Raw genomic sequence first — 24,509 nt, 5'->3', positions numbered from 1 at the left:
CTGTCTGTCTGTGTGTCTGTGACTCGAATCAGCCACCCGGCCAAAGTGAAACGAAAGCTGCGCAATAGTCCTATATACTCACAGTCAAATATAAATGTCTACGTCCAGTGTCGGTGTTTATACTTGTTGAACAAGAACAAGATATTACACAAATATAAGGCTGGAAATCAATACATATGTGATATTTGCAGTCTTCCTTTATTGAAAAAATTACGGATGCTTGGTTGTTGCGCTAGTAAATGAAAAACTACATCAATGGCAGAAAAGCATCGCCTGCTGTTGCCAGCGCTACCTCCTAAAGGCATTTAAGAAATCAAACGGCTAAAGCAACGAAATGTTCCACTAGATATGATCCACGTTCCGCTTGGAACGCTAGTAGAGTAGGGGAACGTGGTTCAATAAATGTTGTAGTATGGCGCCTCAATTCACGCGCGTTTCCGCCGTACGGCAGCGCTGGCATCGAGACACCCTACATGAAGCAGTGGAAAACGGTAAATTTAAATTGACTTGGGCAAACCTCCCCTGTGTTATCTTAGGAGGAACGAGACGGGAGAGAAATAGCATTAGAGGTGAGCGGGAAAGAGAAGGGAGGCCTTTGGTGGTGGTGGTGGTGGTGGTGGTGATGTTTATTGACGGGTGCACCTAGCCTTGCGTGGTATGCCGGCAATCACAAAGGCCGCTGCGCTGGTATATGCTTCTCTGTCGACAGATCCGTCCGTAAACACATGAACACAATCTCTGTACAACCGGTCCAAGTGCTCAAGTGCTAACATTCTCGCTTTCGCCACTGGTGTATATCTCTTCGAGCGGATGCCCGGGATGGTGAGCTGGCACTCCAAACTCTCAGAAGACCACGGTGACTCCAAGCGATGTTGGTTCTTCTGCCGTTGCGGGTAGAGGATGCTGAGAGTGTTGAGCGCCGCGTGTATGCGAGATTCTACCCTTAGGCGGAGACGCCTGAGCAAGGCCTTTCCGGCTGCGGACTCTCCCAGCCGGACAAGCTGCAAGAGCAACCGCTGAGACGCCATCAAGCGAAGAGGCGGAAAATGGGACTCTTCCAGGACTTTTTTGTTTGCCGCCGCCTGGGGAACTCCTAGGGATATCTCAACGCCCTGTCGGTGCAGCGCTTCCAGATGAGCATACTGTGACTCCGAGGGAGACAAAACAGGCAGCTGGTAAAGAACCCGATTCAAGATGAGTGCAGAGTGGAGCCTAAGCATAGATGATGCCTTTACGTGGCAGGAGCGCCAGTCTACTATCGTCTTTTGGGAACATTTGCAACAAAAAGAGCAGATGCATTGCCATTTCTATCTGCATGGCCCCTTTAAGGCACTGCAGGGCACCGACGGAAGCACTTCGCTGATAAAAGACGAGGTTGTTTGCCATCCCGAGCGACAATCCAACATCTGCGAGCGCGGAAGATGCCGCTTCCTGTAAAGTGTGGTGCTGTTACGTCAGGCGGTGACGTACTCCTCGTCGCGAGGTGGAATCTTCTTGGGTGAAAGCTTTGTGTCCACTTGCCCGTACTCACGGTGCCAATCATTGTGGGGTAGACTTCATCTGCAAGACAGCTTTTGTCACGGACATCGGCCACGGAGGCTATCGGGATGGCCCGTTTACGCCGCTAAAACCATTTGTCGATCCACCGCTCGGAGCGAGATCCTTGTGCGTTCAGGCGGTCAAAAAGTCCGCCTCGCCGAGGGAAGCAGAAGGTTCCGGCGCGCGCAACCACCACCGGGATCAAAATGGTTGCCGCATCGGCCGATCTTTATCGGGCCGTGTGCGCTGCTCCGCGACATTGGACCGAGCAATAGGCAGGTGGAGCTGCAGGTGGCCGAGTGAGGGCACCGCTGATTCTATCGCAAAATTTGGCTACCGTTTCAGGTGGTTTCCAATTAGGAAAGCAAAACGCTCCTCCTATATCCCTCGCATTAGAAAGCGCAGATTTTAAAGCAAAGCTTTCTACCTCTACCAGCCAACGATTCCTTCGTGGGGTGCGAGACAAGAAACTCCGAACGCGGATGGGGATGAGGAGGGCGGTTTGACCTCTCCGAGCACAGTGTAGATGGCGCGGCGACAGGGCAATATTACCCAGCGTTTCCCACACGCAGCTGCATGCTCGCACCGGCGGGCGCGTTGGAGGGACGGCTTTGTCGTCTGCTTTTAGCGGCGGTTGTTTTTGGCCTGTTCTGGCGTGATTCGCATCCATTGCGCACTTTCTTCACACGTCTTGATTAACTTGTTCGACAGCACCTCTTGGAAGATGTTAAGAATTGATTTGCATGGCGAGAAAAGAATATGTAGAGACCATACACAGACATCTGGCCGCTAGAGAAACGCTACCTTTTGCACTGCTTGCCACGAATGGGATTCTCTTTTCTAAATTGCTGAATACCAATTCGGTTGTGTCTCAACAAGTATTGCAAAATGCGAAGGGAGCAACTGGATCTGATAAATAGCGATCATAAAAGTTTCTCAGCTTTCTCGCAATTCACAAACTTACTAAACGAGAGTTTAAATCGACGTAAATGGGAATCCCTAAGCTCACATGCCCAATTCTTTCGGTGTCTGCGCTTGTTTCGCGCGGTGGTGTAGCCCAAAGCTAGCACATCAGGATGGCTAGGTTCCGCCGTCTCACCCTTCGAAAGACGCTGCTCTCCGTTTTCTTTCTCCCGACGCACGGCCGGGCTACAGCAGCGGCGTCCGCCGCTCTAGCCCAGGCGTGGCCGACGCTGCTTCTGCATTCGGGACGCCGCCCCCGCGAATTCCAGGTAACGGCTGGCAGAATCTCTGCTTTCGCTCTTTGTAGAGCCACGTGTGTGAATTCAAGTGACGTCGCATGGGCAATTGTTGTGGGTGTCGTTTAAAGCGTTGCTTTCCAGCCAAATTCACAGCGTGGACTGGAGGGAATTTTTTCTCTCTGTCTTCATTTCAGGGTGTGTGTGCGGCGAAACATCCTCTTTATTTTATCACCGAATACGAGAATGCTTTTATTGGATTACAGCCTCCGGTCCGCAGCAATTGTTCCGCCAGTTCCTTACGTACAAGAGTCGTTGACGTTTTCAAGAACTCGGGTTTGAATCACGCCCATTTCGTCAAGGGTGCGCTCTTGGTCCTCAAAGTAAATGCGAACAGTCTTCAAGATAAATGAACACTTGCCTGAGTCCTTCGTCGCAGTCCCTTCCGTTAAACATCCATTGTTCAGGATCATTCAGAGGTTACACGTGAAATTATGGTGGCTGCCGGTGTTGCTGTAGAACTATATGGGATTGATGGCAATGTCGGTCGCTGCGGATGTGTTGGTTGTGGCGCTGGCAACGATGTCTTCTTCTCCACTTTTACAGGCAATAGCCGTGTTTTAGATCTTGGTGTCAGCGGCTTCCACGAGTTGGGCTGCCTTGGTGACTTGCAGGGTGTTTGGGGTGCATGCACTTCGCAACTCACCAGATGTCATATAGCAAAGATGGACGCAATGTTCGTCCAGTAAAAGCGGATTGCTAGAGCGAACTTGTGTACGGCAGAGAACATAAACAATACACAAACGTCGAGAAGCAGTCAGTGAAAAACGTACAAAAATGAGAGCAGGCGAATCGAAGGACGCGTCATTTGTCCTGAGAGCATTTTTCTCGCGGCGTTGTTCTTATGGGAACCATCGAATTAGATCGAGAACACTGGTGATCAAAAGAAAATATTCTAGTCTAGTGACCGCATGGCGAAACGGTCTGCACATCAAGAGAAAAAACAGGGAAACTCCCGCTTCGCTTCGAACATAGGTAAGCCTAACCTGCGCGGCCAGACGCTGGAGACAAACCATGAACAAAGCCGAAGGCATGGTTCGGGGAAATATTAAAGTGCCTGCTGAACCTTAAGGCCAACTGAACGTTTGGGCGAGGTGTCTGATGCATAGCGGTGTCTTTACTTTTTAAATGTTTTGATTCCCGCTTCTTGAAACCCCTCCCAGCCAAAGGCTTCTATTGTTTTTTTTTTTCTCCCCACGGACGTGCCGCGATTTAATCCATCACAGCAATGGGAAGTGACGGCACAACGGAAGTGTGCTGTTGCTGTTTCCTGGATACTTTTTTCACACGCCGGCCGGATACATTTTTCTGGACACCACCCGAGTGGCCGCGTCAAGCATCCTGCGAAGTAACTCTTTCGTGTTAATGTTAGGAGGCTGATGATACAATCCAATACAGCAGCATCACAATGTCAAGGTGCAAAAAGAACCTTTCATGCTAGAATAGGGAGCGGCCGACACCTAAAGAAGGCGCACTGCTGCGGCGAGGCAGCGCCACCAGCGGCCGCGCCGTCGTCCTGTCTGGGGCAAATTGCGCCGCAATCGTTTACTATTCGCCCCGAGACCGAACACAGTCGGCCCCTGGCGGTGGCGGGAACCGCTCCTAGTGTGGATGGCGCTCTCGGGTCGTCTGCTCGTTCACGTTGCGCGCGGCGCAAGGCGCGTGCTGCATACGATAAATAACGAATATTTGCACTTGTTTGGCTCTAAGCAGTGGCATAGTTACCTCTACTTACAGATTTTATCTTGAAACGCAATATTCAGCGGCCGTTGCGGGATAATGCGCTAGTTTAGTTCCACAAATCATAGTCGTCGCCGTCTCAGTGTGAAACGTGTTACAAACATTGCTTCGACGGATTGCAATTTTCTTACTGATCCGTGCAGTCGTCTGGAGTTACGGGAACGTCAAAGGGTGCTTTTTGTAGGTGGCGTGGTGGTAATTCAAAGGATTAATCTTTACTACACGAAACTGGTAAGAAGCAACAGGACATGTGCATACCCGTGCGTTTGCCACACCTTTGTGAAATTGCGCTGTGTCCTTTTAGAAAGAAGAAGCAAACAAAAACAATTACACTGCACACGACCAGTACCCGATCGCCCACACATTATCGGGGACGAATTTTACAGTCGTTGTTAATTTCACTGTGTTGTTAATTTTAAGTATTATTTAAAATGCGTTTCCGTGGAAGGGCAAGAGTATTTCAGGGGGATTTCTGGGTAAAATTAAGCAGTTGTGAGTTTGCGTCTGTCCTGTGGCATTTCGTGCGTCATTTTTACATATCCCATTTTCAAATCACGACATGAATCACCTTATCCACAAATGTATTTCACTCAGCATAACCGAATGTCTAATATTGTCTAGCCTTAACCTCTTAAGGTGGATCTAAGTTTAAAGAAGGAGGAAAAATAGCGCAGTATGATGATTGTTGTTGTTCACATGTGTGGAGGGTGTGTGCCACAACTCGCTGGATTTTATTTTTATTTTTCCCACAATGCTGATTTTAAATACGATTTAGAAAAAGGCGAGCCACAATTCCTGGACAAGCACGGGCGAAAAGGGGGGTTAAGAGTTTTGAAAATACTGGCGTCGGTACGTTGAAGCCCTGCTTTTTCACCGCTGCGGAACACGACGCCTAGGATACTTTCAGTTGCAACTAATACTGATAGCCAACGTTTGGCTTTTCGCGTTACATGCGTTCTCTTCTCGCTGCGTTTGAAATATTGGCAGAGCCCCCTCAACCACCCCCCTCCCCCCCCCCTTCCCCCGAGAAAAAAAACGAAATGCACAGAAACATTTTATCTGTGCCTTTTTTAACGAATTCTCGAAAATAAATGCCAAGACAAAAACGAGGTTCAGTTTACAACACAAACCAGTTGCCGGGAACTCGATCGTTGCGCTGTTTCGTAACAATAAATAAAAAGGAACGTTTTACTACATCTGCAATAGGGCAACTTCCTTTGCCATCTGTATTGTTCGTAAGCGACGTAAGTGCAATGATGCAAACACATCTCACTGTTGTAGGCAGCTGTTAAAGGAACGCAAATGGTCAACAGTGCAGCCGTAACAGAAAATCTGTGTGCACTGTGAGATCCCAGACGCTTAGTTTACACCCTGTAAACCTGCTTGTCACTTTGCAAGTCTATCTAAACATAAGATATTGATTGTACTGCACGCGTTAACAAATTAATCCGCAAGTTTTATTATTAACTTATTAACGAAAGCCTTAACGAAAGCCTTATTATTAACGAAAGCCTTATTCATGAAACCTGCCTTCAGAGAGTCGCTAAAATTTCATTTAACTAATGCTCGCGCAAGAGACCCGTTAGAACGGTTGCATGTATATGTGTTCTCTGGTTCAAATTCAGATTTTTATGTTGCTTTTCGTTCACACATACAAAAAATATCGTAATCTCTTAGAAAAAATGTCGGGGCAGTTAAGTAGTGTTACCATTTCAGGAAATCCCACAAATGCAAGAATGCGTCATGCTACCAATGAAAGCGCCATTGATACTGCTGTTGTAAATTGAATTCCCGAGATCGAGGCTTCCTGATTTGTTTCTATTTATGCTTTTATTGGAGGCTCAAAGCCATAGTCTGGAAAGACCAAGCTTGCTACGAGCCACGGCGTACAAGTTCATTGTCGTTATTTCGGCTGTTCTGAGATTCCCGATGGGTCGCCGCTTTTTTGGCGCAGTAATGAAAGCTGATTGCCGCTTCCATACAATACAATGAACGTTGAGGAACCGAACTACAGCATACCACTCTTGTCTGCGCCTCTTATGAGCACATAGAGCGCGAAAGAGGCACAAAGCGCGCCAACAGTGTGCATTCTCCCGGGCCGCTCAGCGGAGCATTCACACTAGCAGCGCGACGCTTACGCCACCTACATGTCCATCTCGCGGCGAATACTCGATTGCAACTTGAGAACAGCAACGGAGGTCGCCGCTGTGCCTAATCACCGCAGCCGGATGTTATTCCTCGCGGCGCAACTAGTGCGTTACTAGGAATATTTTGTAGCGTGAGCTACACTGGCCGAGGTTGAGCAGTTTCGCGTGGCTTCTGGAGAGCCGTACTGCGCATGCGTAAGGACTGGACTGGACTGGACTGGATTGAACTGGATTGGATTGGAAATCGTTTTAGCAGCAGTAAGCATAATGATCAGCTAATCCTAGACAACCAGGAAGTCTAAGAATAACCAGCTGAACCTTAGCTCACGCTACGTATATTCTGCCATAGCCGAGCTACGCCACTGAGCGAGCAGCTTTCGTGATTTTCTGGAATTATTATGCTTATAAACTACTGCAGCAACGACAAACAAACTACGGGAGAAAACGCAGACGATACCACGCATTCATAGCAATATACCTTGAAAACGCACGCCCCCATTGGCATCCGGGTTCGTCGCTTATGCGGAGTGATACCGTACATGAGCTATTCCCGTTTTTAAATAACTTGTTCCCGAGTAGAGACATACACTCGCCATGGAAAATTATACGCTCCGGTCAACTGAATCTCGCTGTATTTTCAGCGCTTTGTTTTTTTATTAGCAAGAATCAGGAAACGGGTACGAAACTTCTCTAATGCGAATACGTTTCTACGCGTCTGAACGATGTGGCGACGCACAGAACTTCACTACCAGAGGTGGCACCATCCGTCAGGCAAACGCAAACCCTGCAAACGAGGAGCCTTGCGCCGTTTAAATTCAGATGTTTATGAATATGTATTAAACTCAACGCTCCCTGCTTGTAAAGGTTAGTGCAACTGCTTGAAGCAATAAGGCCCCGTTGTCAGAAAAACAAGGCATAATGGAAGCCGTAACATAGGCTCTTTGATTCTTTCGCCCCGGCACTTTGAACCAACATATGCTTACCTCAGAAGAAAAGGAAGTGCTTATGTATTGAAGGAATTGCCTTAAAAAAGTGACCAGTTGATATTACGGGCATTCTCAACAATAGATGTATTTACTACGCCCGGCAGTAACATTGAAAAAGGTGGCTGCTGTATTATTTGTGCAACGTCTGCCGCGTGCCCTTTGAACTAAAACATAGACTAACGTCTTTGTATTTTTGCATGTGTTTACAAAACCTGTGCTTGTTGTACTGCTGAGCCTATGGTCTTCCGGAGAAGCGAAATGACATTAAAAGACACAAGGGCCGATGTCTGCTTATTTTACAGCTGTACATGAATCACTATCACCGGTGAAGTCGTTTAACTAAGCTGTCGAAATTGCTGATCGACAACTAGTTCGCAGTGTATTAAATTCACTAGCCGCATCGAGCGATAAGAACAAGAAGACAGATTCAAGGACTCTCCGCTGTACTGATCCACTGCAGCTATAATGAGAGCAAAAAAATTAAAGAAGTGAGGTACGAGTTCGCAGTACTCCAGAATATACCGGTACATCAACACGTTGGAGTTAACCATAAATTTGTTTGCTGCGGAAAGTAACCGAAAGCTTCGATGGTTAAAAAACCGTAGTGCTCAAGAAAAGAAGGCGATAATAATGTTCGCATCGTCAACAAAGTGCTCTCTTATTTGCCGTGCTTGGAATGGTTAACAACATTCAAATTCAAGAAAACCATTTCCTTGGTAATCGAAACTAACGCACACATGCTGACAGTTTATAAGTGGAAAACCCGTCTTCAGCAACCGCTGGCGTGTGCGTTAGGTGAGTGAGAAAATCGTAAGCACGTAAGACGTAAATCTTGGATCCCTCGATTGTCTACCACAATAACAAAATTTGCCTGCATATATTTTTCTTCTTCGCCGGCTACCATTTGGTTGCACCGGCCACATGGTAAAAAAAGCAATTTACACCCGTCTTACGAGGGGACACACAACGAAATGTAAGCCAGCACTTCTTTCACCCGACGTCCACTGCGTATCCCTCGTGCTCGCTCGTCATGACGGGATGAACACGCTAATAATCGAAAAAAACTTCGTTTCTAGAAGAGAATTAGAGTAACAATTTGCGCAATTTGCAACATAAAATTTATTGCGCACTCCATCACGTCATTGCCTGAGCATAACTACGCCAGCATCGTCTGCTTGGACACAGGCTGCATGGTTTGGGAGGCACCCACAAGACGGTGCAGCAGCCTTGTTGCACAGCCCATATCGTCCTGACTTCAGGGTTGTATTTGGGTTCAAAGATTTTCGTGGAAACTCAAACTAAAAAGTGTAGGCTACAAATATTCCCACAAGTACAAAATACGAAAGCTACATATACACAATTTCTTCTTTCACTAATCTCGGTGGTTGAGTTAGTGCATGATGTACAATTAATTGCACAGAAGAACTTTATCAAGTAAGTTGTGAACTAGTGGGTTTGCTACTGCAAGCCCACCACCAACCAACTTTACTGAACAAAATTATTACAAAGGTTTGAAGAACGGGTTATTAAACAAAATTGGGCAAATGACAAAAAAGGTAAAAAGTGGATCCTTTATACCTTCTCGCCAATTTTATGTGAAGTTTACATTGTGTGGGCCGCAGAAGAAGAGTTTGTCGCTTGTGCAACACAACTTGGTCTTAATACTGCATCCCCGAAGCCTGCAGCGGGCGGCGTTTGCACTCTCTGCCACCCTCAAGAGGTGCTTACCTGGCATACTTCTTCGCCCACGTATTCTTTTAACAGCGAAGCTGGATAGCAAATCGTAATTTTTCATGTCCCCAGTTAAAACAAATAGCACTGGCTTAGCTCGGCTATGCCAGGAAATACGTAGCGTGAGCTAAGGTTCAGCTGGTTGTTCTTAGCTTTCCTGGTTGTCTAGGGTTGGCTTGATTATCATGCTTACTGCTGCTTCAATGACACGGTATACGCATTATGTGTCACATGCATATTTATCAAGCGGCTCCGCCGCAGCGTCACCAATCGCCCCAAGGCTAAGCTGGTTCCACAGGCGCACGCCGGTGTTGCTGCGACGCACGAGCCACCGGTTGCACACCCAGCCACCCCTGACATGATCATCAAGTGGACCGGGCCGCCACATGCGGAACGGAGGTCGGCGAAGACGCTGGGTGCGTGGGGTGTGGGAGAGACGCCGGGCAGCGAGCAACGTTCTGTGCGCCGTGTGACGTCACTGCTCCTCGCGCATGGGCAGCACGGTTCTCCAGGAGCCACGCGAAAGTGCCCAACCTCGGCCAGTATAGCTCACGCTACAAAATACAAAGAAATTGCCGAGCCCGCTCACATGAGCGCGGGCGGCCCAGCAGCGGCCGCCTGGCAGTAACAAAACCAAGAAAATGCTTAGCGCTGTTGTGTTTGTGCCTAGCGATGACCACCCACAGCGTCTTCTGCGAACGCTTGTCAAGTCAAGCATGCCCACTTAGGGAGATTTGACAAGATTGCGGCGACCACCGGGCAGTTAAGAAGACAAAGAAAATGCCGAGCGCTCCTCGGTGCGGGCCTCGCGCCGACCGCGGTGACAGCGGCGTCCCCGGCGCACGTTTTTCAAGCCAAGCATACCCACTTAGGTAGGGGTAGATTGCCCAAGATTTTTCTAACTCCCCACAAAACTGAAGCGTTTGCCGTAAACGCGGCAACACTTGCTCGGAACGTGAAAGACGTGTTATGGGGTACGCCGAGAAAAAACGTTTACCGAGATTTAATAAACTTCTTATAGAGATTGCTCTAAAGAATCCTATAAACATTTTGTCAACATTCTATAGAGTATTTCTATTGAGTTTCCATTATAAATTGGCCACCGCGTTTTAATTAAAAGTCTATAGAGCCAAGTCAATAGACTTTATGGGTTCTGAGTATAGTTTCTTATCAGTTTCTTATGAGGTTTTTAAGAAATTCAATACGTTTTCTATGCAATTCTTACTGAGTACAGTCGCAACCGCCTGTTGCGTGGCAGTCAGTTTGAATACAGTTTCTCACGGATTTTTATTAAATTTATGGCAATTATTTTTTATAAAATTCATTTTGAGTATAGTCATAACATTCTGTTGCGTGCTAATGGAGTTTGAATAGAATTTTTGATGAGTTTTTGTTAAATTTGCCTGGATTAGGTTTCTTAAATTTATTATTGAGTATGGTCGTAACAACCTGTTACGTGTGAGTCAGCTTTGAATACAGTTTCTGACGTGTTTCTATTAAATTTCTCTCAATGATATTTCTATAAAATTCCTATTGCGCCAAGTCATCACAACTTGTCGCATGAGCTAAGTCTGAATAGAATCTCGGATGAGTTTTTATTAAATGTATCTCTATAAGTTTTCTATAAAATTATTATTGAGTATAGTCGTAACATCCTGTTGCCTGCCAGTCACGTTTTCTGGCAAGCTTTAACAGAGGATCTTTGTAGGAGCTCGAGCTGTCCGGCGGTGATGTACGCCATCCCGGGCGTCACCGCTCCCAAGTTCTCCGAAGACGAAGTGATGGGACGTCCATCGCGCGATCTCTGTTGATGCAGTGGGGCAGGCGGTGCAATAGCACACCACATATGTATGCACGGATAAACTACCATACCTCCATGGGTGGGCTATAGAAACGCAATACACAATCTATTGAAACTCAACCTAATGAAAGCAATATGATGTTTGCTGTGTGTTCGTTATAAAAACTTTATTGCCTGTCTAATGACCACAGTCCACACATTAGGAGTTCGATCGACCCTATAGAAAGGCAATACAGAGTTTGTTCAAACTCAATATAGCTAATTGCAATAAACTTCACGTTGCATTTTAGCAATAAAAAGTATTTATTTTACATTCGCCGCACTTTTTTGAGATGGGAGATTTGGTTCACTCTATAGAAACGCAATATGAAGTGTAATAAACCTCCAGTTCTTGAAGGCAATAAAATGTTGGTTGAGTTTGTGCAATACAACGTTTGTTGACTTTTTACCGAGCACAGTCTATAAGCGATCAGTTTTAATTGATTTTTATTGACTCTATAGAAACACAATAGGGAGCCTATTAAAACTCAAAGTGCATTTTCATGACGGCGCCCCTTCAAGGTGACGTCAAAGGATTATCATGACCAAAAACAATGAAAGCAGCTCACACTTATAGCGACAATGGCGGAGTAAAGGTCGTTGCCGCAGCGACGAAGAAGCAAATCGGCTGCAATCAGGGACTTAAACCTTCGTGATGGTCGTGAAGGTTGCGTATATCTTCGCTACCCTCACGTCTTACGCTTTAGTGTGATCTTCGCTAATTTTTTGATAGCTCAAGTACGCCCGCCTGGCAGCGTGGCTCTCTCCGTGGCAAATGGCCTCTTTCTGGGCGTCCGGATCTTCTTTGGTCACACCATTCGCCATGTGCGCGGCACAGAGTCGTAGAGAGTTGTGGCGCCACCGCCACGGGCGTCAAAGTTTTATGACCGCAGTTTTGTGTAGCGGGCGCATTAACCCTCCTCACGCCTGATTCCTGGCCAATCCCCCACGTGTTTTCGTGCCTCCGGGTGCTCTCACAAGACCCAAAGCTTATTATTTTGTTCAAACCTCTACTTTCTAATTTTTCACCAATTCTCCCTTGTGATTATATGCTGTTTATTCATCTAAATGATTACGTTTCTAATTTATAGTTTTATGTAGTGGGCTCCACACGCCCGATTCCTCGCCAATCCCTCACGTGGGTATGTATGGCCTGGCGCTTTTACGAGACGCGCGCTCACGTGCGCCCAGCATTTGTTTGGTATTTTAGATGCGACGCTGAGAGCATCTCTTGTCGGCGGCCCTTTCCTTCCTGTGTGCGCCCGTCGTCGTCGTCGTCAGCGTCCGCACTCTCCTCCGCTCATCCCCTCTCCTCGCCGATAGCGAACACTCTCTCGCGAGAGGCATTGGATTGGATTCGATTGGATTGGTTTGGCTTCGCTTGGATAGGCTTTGATTGGATTTGATTTGGATTGGATTGGATTAAAGTGGATTGTGTTGGATTGTGTTGCGTCATAGGCGCGGCAGACGCACTGGCGCCGGCGCGTGCCCAGGTGAGAGCGAACACTCTCTCTCGACATCTGCGGGTGTGCGGCCCAGCGCGCTCTCACTCCGCCGGTGGGCGGCGCTGCACGTGGTGCTGCGCATGTGCAGTACTCTCTCTCTCCGCGGTCTCCCCTCCTTCAGGCGCGCTGCGCATATAACCGGTGTGCCGCTCTCCGGCTGCCTTTCGGTCGACGGTTGCTCTCCGCTTGCGCTTGAACCCCCTCAGCGTCGCATCGCAAAAGAGTTCCCGCGAGGGGAGGTGGGCGTAATTTTTTCTGTTCATTGACGCCGCAACCAAGAGCAAAATAGCTCTGGTATTAAAAATCTTTTCAGTTTTCTCGTTGATACATTTACGGACCTGCCCCCTGAATAAAACGGAGCCATGTTATTCATGCATGGTACAAAAGAAGAGTTACCAAAATACAAAAAAAAAATTGGCTCTAATCTATGCTATGAAGGTAGTTGGAAAGCAAAGCTTTAAAAGACACCCACAACAATTGCCCATGCGACGTCACTTTAATTCACACACGTGGCTCTACAAAGAGCGAAACCAGAGATTCTGCCAGCCGTTACCTGGGATTCTGCCAGCCGTTACCCGAACGCGAGAAGCAGCGTCGGCCACGCCTGGGCTAGAGCGGCGGACGCCGCCGCTGCAGCCCGGCCGTGCGTCGGGAGAGCGAAAACGGAGAGGAGCGTCTTTCGAAGGGCGAGACAGCGGAACCTAGCCATCCTGATGTTCTAGATTGGGGCTAGACCACCGCGCGAAACAAGCGCAGACACCGAAAGAATTGGGAATGTGAGCTTAGCGATTTCCATTTATACCGATTTAAACTCGTCAGTTTAGTCAGTGTGAGAATTGCGAGAAATCTGTGGGAACTTTTATAATTCTTATTTATCATAACCTGTTGCTACTTTCGCCTTTTTTAATACCTCTTAAAAAAGAACCAAATTGTATATCACCACTTTAGAAACGGTGTCCCATTGGTGGCAAGCGGTGCGCAAATGGTAGCGTTCCTCTAGCGGCCAGATGTCTGCATGGGGTTTGTACATTCAGTTTTCCCGCCCTGCAAACCAATACTTAACGTGCGTTTTGCCGCTCGACCACTGAATTCCGTCGCGTGCGGGTTACCCTGGAGGTGCTGCCGAACAAGTTGATCAAGCCGTGCGAAGGCACCGCGCGATGGAGGCGAAGCAGGACCAAAACAGGCCAAAAACAACAGCCGCCCAAGCAGATGCAAAAATGGTACCGCCGATGCCGCAGCAGGCACTCCCGCGCGGGGAACGCCGGGTAAGTTCGCACCGCCATCACTGGTGTGCTCCGTTGGGGAAACCCTCCGCACCCCCTCCCTCCCAACGCCGCCGCCTCCGACGCGTTAAGAGTTTGTTTTCCCGCACGCGAAGAAAGAACCCTTGGCTGGTACAGCTAGAAAGCTTTGCTCTAAAACAATGCCGCGTGACAACAAAACAAACGCGCGTTCAACGCACTGAAAGGTCATTTGAAATGACTTCCTGTAGCGCACGTGTCTAACGTCTTGGATATGCAAAGCGAAATCACAAGCGTGGAAAATCCCCCGTGCGCGCACCTAAAATTTCGCTTTCAGCATGCTCTCTGTATTATTACTGTTTCAGTGAATCATAGATATCACTTTAAGGCGGTCACAAAACTCTAATAAGAGCACTTATTTTAAACTCTAATAAGAGCACTTATTATAAGAGCACTTACTCTAATAATAGCACTCTCCGTAAAATGCCTCTTTGCTGAACGCTGCCATGTCCCCTCCCCTACAGCTTTGTCAGTTGGCTCAACTTTGACAACACTTGATAGATGGCGCTAGTAGGCGTCAAACATATTTCGCAATTGTGTTTCACGGGCAAAAATACGCCGCAGTCGGACTAGTGTCGCGGTATTTGATGTCTTTTGAATTGGAAAAATCTCCTTAGTTGGAGCTCAGAATCGTACAGGACTTTAGTACTTTGAAGATTGTGTAAACTGTTAAGAGATAAGTATGCGAAATGACACATTACAACCACGCGTTTTGTTTCGTGTAATAGTTCGCACTGGCGCCCGATCAATTATGTTACGTGTCGAACGCTGGATTTTGTTCGCTATCTAAGCCGGTTCAACCTGTGGGTAATGCATGGTTTTTGGTTTCTTTTATCGTATGTCTGCGTATTCATTTTCTTTCAATTGTAATGTTTGAACGAGATTGGACCACAATGTTCCGTACAGCACAGTACCGCACTTTGTGCGAAAAAAGCAATATAATATGCAAGAGTTATCAAATTGCTCAAAATTTTGACACGTTGGTTTCATAAATGCTGTTCTGTGTGGTGAAACTGTTTTGCAAAAGGAATTTGCGAATTTGATTTCGTAACTGCCAGCGAACCGATGACTTTGTACACGAATGGGGACATCTTGTGCCTTAGAGAAGTGAACGCGAGTCTTCTGATTTGCATGCGTGGTTACTACAATGTTTTGTTTGCGCCAGCCCCTTTCTATCGGCCTGTGTTTGGCAAAATGCTTCCAAAATTCCCAATACGACTTACCAGATGACAGAAACGTAGGAATCCGTCCCGTTGCCAGCATGAGGTCTTTGAAGTTTAGAGCAGCATAGTACACGTTGCAGCAGACCCTAGAATCCCGTGTTGAGCCAGAAGTACTCGAATAGCCGAACGAAGACTTGTACCACTTCAGGCTCGAAAGGTCACCCCGTGTCTGTATGTCGACGTAAGCAAATTCTGTAGTCATTTTTGGGTCCCCTTCTGAAACGAGTTGGTATCGGAGACACATAGTCTACAAATGTAACTGCTACTGATCGTGTGCGTCTATCCCGTAGTTCATATCTCGTTTATTTTTATTATATTGTTGGGCCGTTTCAATGAAACTCCTCCTTTATTTCTGGATTCCTGCATTACTTGTTCCAGTGCCCATTACTCGCCTCATCGGCGTCGAGCCGCCTCAAGACACACGAAGTTCATGCTTGCGAGCCCATTCAGTATAACATCAGAAACACTTTTAACTCAAAAGCTTGGCACATTAATTCTACTCTACGTGTATTTCCACCTCTTTTCCTTCAGTTAACTGCCTGGCCCACGCACTCAACACAGAGTTTTCAGAAGGGGGTCCACCACATAGTAATCCACTGTTAACCTTGCATCGCTTTTTTATGCCCAAAGACACCTTGCGGAAAGCACTCCCGTTTTTAGCTCCTAGCCGATTTAACCATAGAATAGTACCACCTGTAAACTGAATAGACAAATGTGCACACAAAAGTGCCCTTATGGCGACCACGTTTTAAGACTAGCCCTAACATAGACCGCGAAAGTGAGAACGTTGCTTAGTTTTCTATAAACTAAAATTAAAATATTTTCGCGGCACTTCAATATACTTAGTTGATTTGAATGCGATGCTTCTCAACGACATTTTTACCGCTACATCGTATTTTATTCTATCCTTTCATTTCCTGTGTTCTTCTGGCATCAACTACTTAATAAGCAAGCAGACTGGCCCACGATGCAGCTTTTGTGTAACGCGGGTGTAACGAGGAACGCGCACTTCTATACTTTCTGCGTATCCAGTGTAGAATTGTGTGAAGCGGAACGATAGCCTCTCAGCGCTATCAATCCCTGAGCACGGCCCTGTACTCCCGGAAGAAAGGAATCGATGAAAGAATTGAGCTTCCTTATCGTCCCTGTCATATCGGTTTCTCGTCTGCGTTGTTTTCTTATCTGGTATACTACTGAGGGGCTGGGACAATCGCCCATTCCTTCCGTATATATATAATATTGTTAAAAGACGACGACGAGGATAACGAGCTGGGCAGGCGCGCAGCCAGCGCCGGTTCTGCCTCATGGCCGACATCTTGTAAACAGCGAAAATACATCGTGCGCCCATCTCATGGTTCATGTCCTTTGCCCTGCCACCACGTAACATTTGGTGGAGTGTGCGGGACGATCATCTCCATCCTGGCTCCCAGCATCCCGCCGTCTTGGCTCCTGAAGTGATCTCCTCCAGGCTCTTCGACCGCGTCGGCATGCCCCAGCCCCGGTGAGCCATCACGACATCTGTTCCCCAGCCCGTGCCCCCAGCCTATGACGAGCTGAAATCAGCCGAGACGTGAGAAGCCGCAACCAGACAAGACGACGACGCTGACCCCCTGCCCCGTTCACCGGCGCGTCTTCTCAAGGGCTTTGGACGTTGCTTCATGACGTCGACGGGCATGGATGTTCCGGGGCCAGTGTTCACCAAGCTCTTCCTCATCATCCGTGGTGGCAACGACGTCTTCACTGTGTATAATCATTTCATGGTTCGTACTCACTACACTCCCTCACCTACTAAGGCCTCGACCAGGACGGTCTCCCTCCTCGATGGCGGGGTTATGTTACAAGACGACGACGAGGATGCGATTAACGAGGAAGAACAAGCTCGGCAGGCGCGCAGCCACCGCCGGTTCTGCCTCATGGACGACATCTTGTAAACAGCGAAAATACATCGTGCGCCCATCTCATGGTTCATGTCCTTTGCCCTGCCACCACGTAACAATATATATATATATATATATATATATATATATATATATATATATATATATATATATATATTGTGAGCGTTTATTGGTGTCTTGACTCATGAAGAAGACTCCTGGAATGAATTAGTTGTTATTCGCTAGTGGGACCAATCTCTCACCTGTACATACCCATTATCGTCATCATTTGTCGATTATCATCATCGTCTGGGCTTGTTCGACTGAGTCACCGAGTTCCCTGCGGGCTCAGTAAAGAGACCTGCCTTGGGATTACCGTTTCCTTGTTCCAGTCTGCTTCCCTCTTACAAGTGGTGGAGGTTGCTTCGACCCCGACCTCTACCTCAACCAGCCGCACCCCTGGAGCTTCGTTCAGGACGTCGTGTGCTACCCCCAACCCGCCCAATGGAGCGAGAAGGAGCGCAGAATACCGCCGCTTCTGCCCCGGCATGGATGGTGACCTGCCGCCAGCGCGAACCTCCTTTCTTCGCCGGCCTCCGCGGTGATGACGTCGAGGAGTGGCTTGAGCAGTACAACCGCGTCAGCCAATTTAATGAGTGGAACGACACTTTTAAGCTGCAGACCGTCAGGTTCTACTTGACTAAGGTTGCCGAGACGTGGTACCTCAATAACCAAGGTGGCATATCTGACTGGGCCGACTTCACTGAGCATCTGCGTCGGATTTTCGGCACGCCGTCTGCTCGCTCTGATGGAGCGAAGCGCGCACTTGAAGCCCGCTGGCAGCGCTCTGACGAGACGTACGTATCGTACATTGAGGACGTCCTTGCCCTTTGCCGTCGGGTCAGCCCTGACATGTCGGAGGCTGACAAGGTTCGCCATATCATCAAGGGCATCACAGAGTCCGCATTTAATGCACTTGCGCTGCAAAATCCATCCACCGTGAATGACATACGGACCACATGCCAGCGTCTTGATGAACTTCAAGCAATGCGCCTCCAGCCAGCTCATGGACAAGCTCGTCTTCCTGCCGAACCGGACTTGCGTGTTTTACTACGCAGCATAATTCGTGAGGAACTTCAGCTACAAGCTTCGCCCTGTGGTCGTGGAGACCGATGCTCCTAGCCTGCGACTAACTTGCGGGAGATTATCAAGGAGAAATTGGCGTCGATAACGGGAAATCCACGCAACGGGCCCCCAGTTGTTTTCGACGTGCCGTCTTACGCGGAAGAAGCTTCCATAACGGCGGTCTCGAACATGGAAATTTCTGTGCCTCCGCCCGTGCTCGGTAGAGTCGCAGCCGTCTCCTCGCCGCCTCCGGCTCAGACTGGCTACACAAACTGGCGGCCGCGTCTGGATATTCGGCCTAATGACCGCCCAGTGTGCTTCTACTGCGGTATTCGAGGCCATATCTCTCGCTTCTGTCGACGGCGCCAGCGAGATGAGTAGCGAGGCTACGCTCCGTACGAACGCGACGTTCGCTACAACTACGGTTCTAGGGAACGTGCGTATCCACCTCGACAGCGCTCACCGTCTCCTCATCATTCGGGCGATCCTTCCCGCGGTTACCGTGACCAAACGAGACGCCGTTCGCCTCCGCCTCCGCGCCGTTTTGTGTCACCTCTCCGCCCCGTTCTACGTGACCCTGGCAGCCAATCGGAAAACTAGATGCTGCAGTTTATGGAGGGGAAACTGCATCGGTCGAACTAATCACAACTCCTCCAGAGCGCCCATCAAATATTTTGCCAGTAATAGTGGAAGGTGTATCTGTGCAAGTTATAGTGGACACCGGGGCCAGCCTTTCTGTGATGCATTTGGATTTGTGTACACGCTTACGTAAAGTGCGAACCCCATACTCTGGCCCGGTACTATACAGCGCGAATGGACATCTTATAAAGCCTGTTGGAACTTGTACAGCACGCGTTTTCATCGGGGACGATCGTAACCATGTTGAATTTGCGGTTCTGCCAGAGTGTGCTCATGAACTAATTTTCGGTTGGGATTTTCTTTCGTCAGCTTCCGCCATTATCTCCTATTCTCAACCAGCTATTCACATTACGAACACCGAACCTTCTTCTGCTCCAAGTCCCCGACATCAGTTCTTGACTTTGCATACCTACCAGGTTCTGGCACCCAGTAGTGAACAGGTCCTGGTGGTTTTTTCAAACAGCATTTCTGACGGGGATGTGGTAGCCTCACTGTCAACCCGGTTGCTTCCTCGAGGAATTGCCATGTCGGCGTGCATCTCCGCTTTTCACGGGGACTTGCAGCTCTGGCCGTCATCAACACCACGGGTGAGCCCATTCTATTACCAAAGGGCATGGCCATCGCTTCAATGGTCGATGTAGCGCCCGCATCTGTCGTCTCTAGCTCCCTAACGCCTTCAGGCATGTGCGGTCTCACTACTTCGGATGGTTTGTCAGCTCTTACCGCTACCATTAGCCCAGACCTGACAACCACACAGACAGAAAAGTTACTTCAGGTACTGAAGAATCACATTGCATCTTTTGATGTGAATTCCTCTACGCTAAAACGAACGTCCGTGGCCGCACACCGGATTGAGATAGATGGCTCGGCGGTTGTACGCCGTCGCCCCTACCGTGTGTATTCGCATGAGCGGAAGATTATAGAAGACCACGTCGCTGACATGCTCAAGCGTGATGTTATACGTCTATCATCGAGCCCGTGGTCATCGCCAGTCGTGTTAGTAGAGAAAAAGGACAGCTCAGTTCGCTTTTGTGTCGATTACCATGCCCTCAATAAGATCACTCGGAAAGACGTATATCCAATGCCACTCATCGATGACGCTCTCGATCGTCTTCAAGGAGCGGAGTTCTTCTCCAGCCTTGATTTACGATCCGGTTATTGGCGAATCCCGATGCAGGAAGATGACAAAGAAAAGACGGCCTTCGCCACTCCCGATGGGCTTTACGAGTTCAATGTTATGTCCTTCGGGCTATTCTTTCGTGCTGTATGCGCCCGCGACATTTGAACGCATGATTGATACCGTGCTCCGCGGCCTCAAATGGAAAACTTGCCTCTGCTACATCGACGACATTGTTTTTTCAACCACGTTTGAGCAACATCTCCAACGTCTCAACGAGGTACTGGCGTGTCTCTCAAATGCCGGACTACAGATCAATACAAAAAAGTGCACATTCGCCAGCAAATCGATAAAGGTGTTAGGCCACATCGTGAGCAAAACCGGAATACAGCCAGACCCTGCGAAGATTTCTGCAGTTCTAAATTTTCCGCGCCCGCTACAGCAGAAAGACCTTCGCAGCTTTCTCGGGCTATCATCGTACTTCCGCCGCTTCATACAAAATTTGCAACAGCTGCTTCTCCTCTCAATAACCTCTTGCGTTCTGGCACAGCTTTTGTTTGGAGCGAAGATTGCGAACGGGCTTTTCAAGCTCTGAAAAACGCACTCACGTCCAGCCCTGTGCTTTGCCACTTCGATGACGCTGCACCAACGGTTCTACACACGGACGCCAGTGGTCAAGGCATCGGTGTAGTCTTGTTGCAACTCGATTCGTGCAAGAGGGAGCGAGTGGTCGCGTATGCTAGCCGCACGCTGACGTCGGCAGAACAAAACTATACAATCACAGAGCAGGAATGCCTTGCTGTTCTGTGGGCCATCCAAAAGTTCCGCCCTTACTTGTACGGTCGACATTTCCATATCGTCACTGACCATCACGCATTGTGTTGGTTGTCGACGTTGAAGAACCTCTCCGGCCGCCTCGGCCGTTGGGTTCTCCGTCTACAGCAGTATCATTTTACAATCACGTACAAGTCCGGCAAAAAGCATTTAAATGCAGATGCCCTCTGACGCTGTCCCTTATCGCAATCGGCTGTCTGCTTCTCGCCGGCAAGCAAGCCTGCTTTATCCATGGCGCCCATTGCTTACTCCACGGTTGATGACATTAGTCTCCCCGCCATACAGCACGACGATACTTTTTGTCACAGGATAATCGACCGGATACACGGCTCTGCGCGACCTCCCAACAGCCGGGTACGTCGCCAACTCCAGAAGTTTCGGCTTGAAAACGAGGTTCTGCACCGTTACAGCCACCAGCCTACAGGGGCCAGGTGGGTCCCTGTCCTACCTCGGGAGCTACGCGCAGCTGTGTTAGAGGCATTTCACGATGATCCGACAGCAGGACATCTCGGGTTTGACAAAACCTACGACCGCATTCGTTGTCGCTTCTTTTCGCCTGGGATGTCGACAAGCGTGGCGAATTACATTTCTTCATGCACCAAATGCCAGCACCGAAAACGCACCACGACACCGCCAGCCGGCTTGCTACAACCGGCACCTTGTCCTTCGGCGCCCTTCGAAGCTGTGGGCATTGACCTGTACGGCCCGCTTCCCAGCACACCAAACGGCTATCGCTGGATAGTGACTGCTGTCGACCATCTAACCAGGTACGCCGAGACGGCCCCTCTTCGATCTGGCTGCGCCCAAGAAATCGCTGACTTTCTGCTGCAGAATATCATCTTGCGCCACGGTGCACCCCGCGTATTTTTAAGCGACCGCGGCAAGGCCTTCTTGTCCCGAATTGTGGCGGAAGTGCTTCAAGCGGCAAATACGATTCATAAAACAACCAGCAGCTATCATCCTCAGACGAACGGCATCACTGAACGCTTTCACTGGACTCTCTCCGACATGCTCTCTATGTATATCAAACCAGACCACACCAACTGGAACCAAATTCTTCCGTTTGTAACCTTTGCCTACAACACAGCAATTCAGCGCACCGCTAGCTACTCACATTTTTCCTGGTTTTTGGCCGTTCCCCTTCCTTCTTTTTTGATACCGCTTTCTTATCCGCACCAGTCTCTCCCGTTACCCCGTTTTCTGACCAGTTTATCTCCCGGATTAACCACTGTCGATACCTGGCCCACATCCACACTCAAGCAACGCAGCAGGAACGAAAAGCCCATTACGATGCCGGGCACCGCAACATCAATTTTCATACCGGTGAAGAAGTGTTTTTGTGGACCCCGACACGTTCGCCCGGCCTGTGCGAGAAGTTTCTGCACCGGTATATTGGCCCATACACTGCCATTGCGCAAACTTCACCTGTCAACTATAGAGTGTCTCCTGCAGTTGCCTCCAACGACCGTCGCCGACGTGGAAGTGAAGTCGTTCATGTTTCTCGTATGAAGCGTTTTACCCAGCGCGCGCCTTAGCTACAAGCGTCCAGGCGGCCGCTTCCCAGCGAGGGGGGGAAAGTGTGAGCGTTTATTGGTGTCTTGACTCATGAAGAAGACTCCTGGAATGAATTAGTTGGTATTCGCTAGTGAGAGCAATCTCTCACCTGTACATACCCATTATCGTCATCATTTGTGGATTATCATCATCGTCTGGGCTTGTTCGGCTGAGTCACAGAGTTCCCTGCGGACTGAGTAAAGAGACCTGCCTTGGGATTACCGTTTCCTTGTTCCAGTCTGCTTCCCTCTTACAATATATATATTATAATGGGGTTTATTTGCAGGTCTTGCAAGAGGCACCAACGAGGTCTGACCGTTTCAGAGTCCAAACGAGGTCCGGCGTCCGCACGCAGGTCTCGCGCTGAAGGACTGTCGATGGAGCTGCCGCTGTGTCGCTACGGGGACATATACCCACTAGGGGATTGACGCCACTCAGAAGGTCAGCCTCCGCTTTAGCCGAACACATACCCGCTCGGGGAGACTGGTGCTCTACGGTCGCTCACTATCTTTGTTACAATCACCCCCGGGGACAGGAGGAGGCATCCTTGGTGACTCAGGGTGATGCGACGATGAGCGGGTCGTAATAGGGCTTGAGACGCTGAACATGAACCTTCTCGCGGCCACGGAAGCGACGATCGGTACTAGGAGTGACCGGCTCGACGATGTAATTGACGGGAGACGTTTGTTCGACGACTCGGTAGGGACCCTGGTATTTCGTCTGAAGTTTGCTTGAAAGCCCTGGGGCCGTGGACGGTGTCCGTAGCCATACAAAGGAGCCAGCAGCGTAAGTTGGCGTTCCACTACTGTCGCCGTGGCAATACTGCTGACGTCCTTGGTCTGCTGCCGTGAAGGAGCGTGCCAGTTGGCGGCACCCTTCGGCTCGCTTGGCGATTTCCGAGACTGGAACACATTCCGAGATGTCAGGGCGGTAAGGAAGGATGGTGTCAAGTAGGCAGGAAGGTTCACGCTCGTACAGCAGAAAGAATGGTGAGAAGCCGGTGGTTGACTGCGTGGCCGTATTATACGCGTACGTGACGAAAGGAAGAACTAAGTCCCAGTTCGAATGGTCATGAGAAACATACATCGACACCATGTCGCCCAGTGTACGGTTAAAACGTTCTGTCATCCCGTTGGTTTGGGGGTGGTAGGATGTCGTCTTCCTTTGAACAACGCGGCATTCAGTGAGCAGCGCCTCCACGACTTCGGACAAGAAGACTTGTACCCGGTTGCTCAGCAGCTCCGTGGGCGCTCCGTGCCGCAGAATAAAACGTTGAAGAAGGAAGGATGCGACATCGCGAGCAGTGGCAGTGGACAGCGCAGCTGCTTCCGCGTACCGTGTCAAGTAATCAACTGCCACAATAATCCAATGATTACCTGCGGCCGTGCTGGGAAGTGGACCGTAAATATCTATTCCAACACGGTCAAAATGTCGTGCTGGACATGGTAGTGGCTGCAATGCTCCCGTGGGATGTTGAGGGGGACACTTACGACGCTGACACTCTGTGCACGAGCGGATGTACTTGATCACAAATGTGTACATCCCCCACCAGTAGTAGCGCAAACGGAGCCACTGATACGTTTTCAGCACTCCAGCGTGGGCGCACTGCGTCGGCGTGGTGGTAAGAGCAAAATTCGGAACGCAAATGGCCAGGAATGACGAGTAGCCACTTCCTGCCTTCAGATGAGTAGTTCCGGCGGTAGAGCAGGTCGTCACGTATGGCGCAGTGTGAAGCCTGGCGGCCCGTTGCCCGGGATGCTGGAACTGTTGATGGACTCGACAGGTATTGCAAGATTGCGGCAATCCACGGATCCTTAAGCTGTTCTGAGGCCATATCTTGTATAGCTAGTGACGCCACCGCGCAGTCTGTTGTGGACAGGCAACCAGTGTCGGACACGACGGGTGACCGAGACAGGGCATCGGCATCCTTGTGTTTGCGTCCGGACTGGTATATGACTCGGATGTCGTACTCTTGAAGTCGAAGAGCCCAACGTACGAGTCTACCGGAACGGTCTTTCAATGAGGACAGCCAGCATAGAGCGTGGTGATCCGTGACAACGTGGAATGGATGACGGTAAAGATAGGGACG

At 49.1% G+C, this 24,509-nt stretch overlaps 1 protein-coding gene across 1 annotated transcript in view; it reads right to left on the bottom strand.

The window, feature by feature from the left end:
* LOC144147137 (fatty acid synthase-like) overlaps nucleotides 1-24,509 on the bottom strand; it is a 243,513-nt gene that overhangs the window by 106,659 nt on the left and 112,345 nt on the right. The window contains exon 12 of the mRNA XM_077679209.1: nucleotides 15,275-15,490. Within this exon, the coding sequence (XP_077535335.1) occupies nucleotides 15,275-15,490 (216 nt within the window). The remainder of the gene's footprint in view (nucleotides 1-15,274; nucleotides 15,491-24,509) is intronic.

This window comes from Haemaphysalis longicornis, unplaced genomic scaffold, assembly GCF_048455015.1.
Source record: "Haemaphysalis longicornis isolate Haplotype H1 unplaced genomic scaffold, Haemaphysalis longicornis Haplotype H1 scaffold_7, whole genome shotgun sequence".
NCBI lineage: Eukaryota > Metazoa > Arthropoda > Arachnida > Ixodida > Ixodidae > Haemaphysalis > Haemaphysalis longicornis.
The sequence above is the reverse complement of the archived record's forward strand: the minus strand, read 5'-3'. Positions and strand labels throughout refer to the sequence as shown.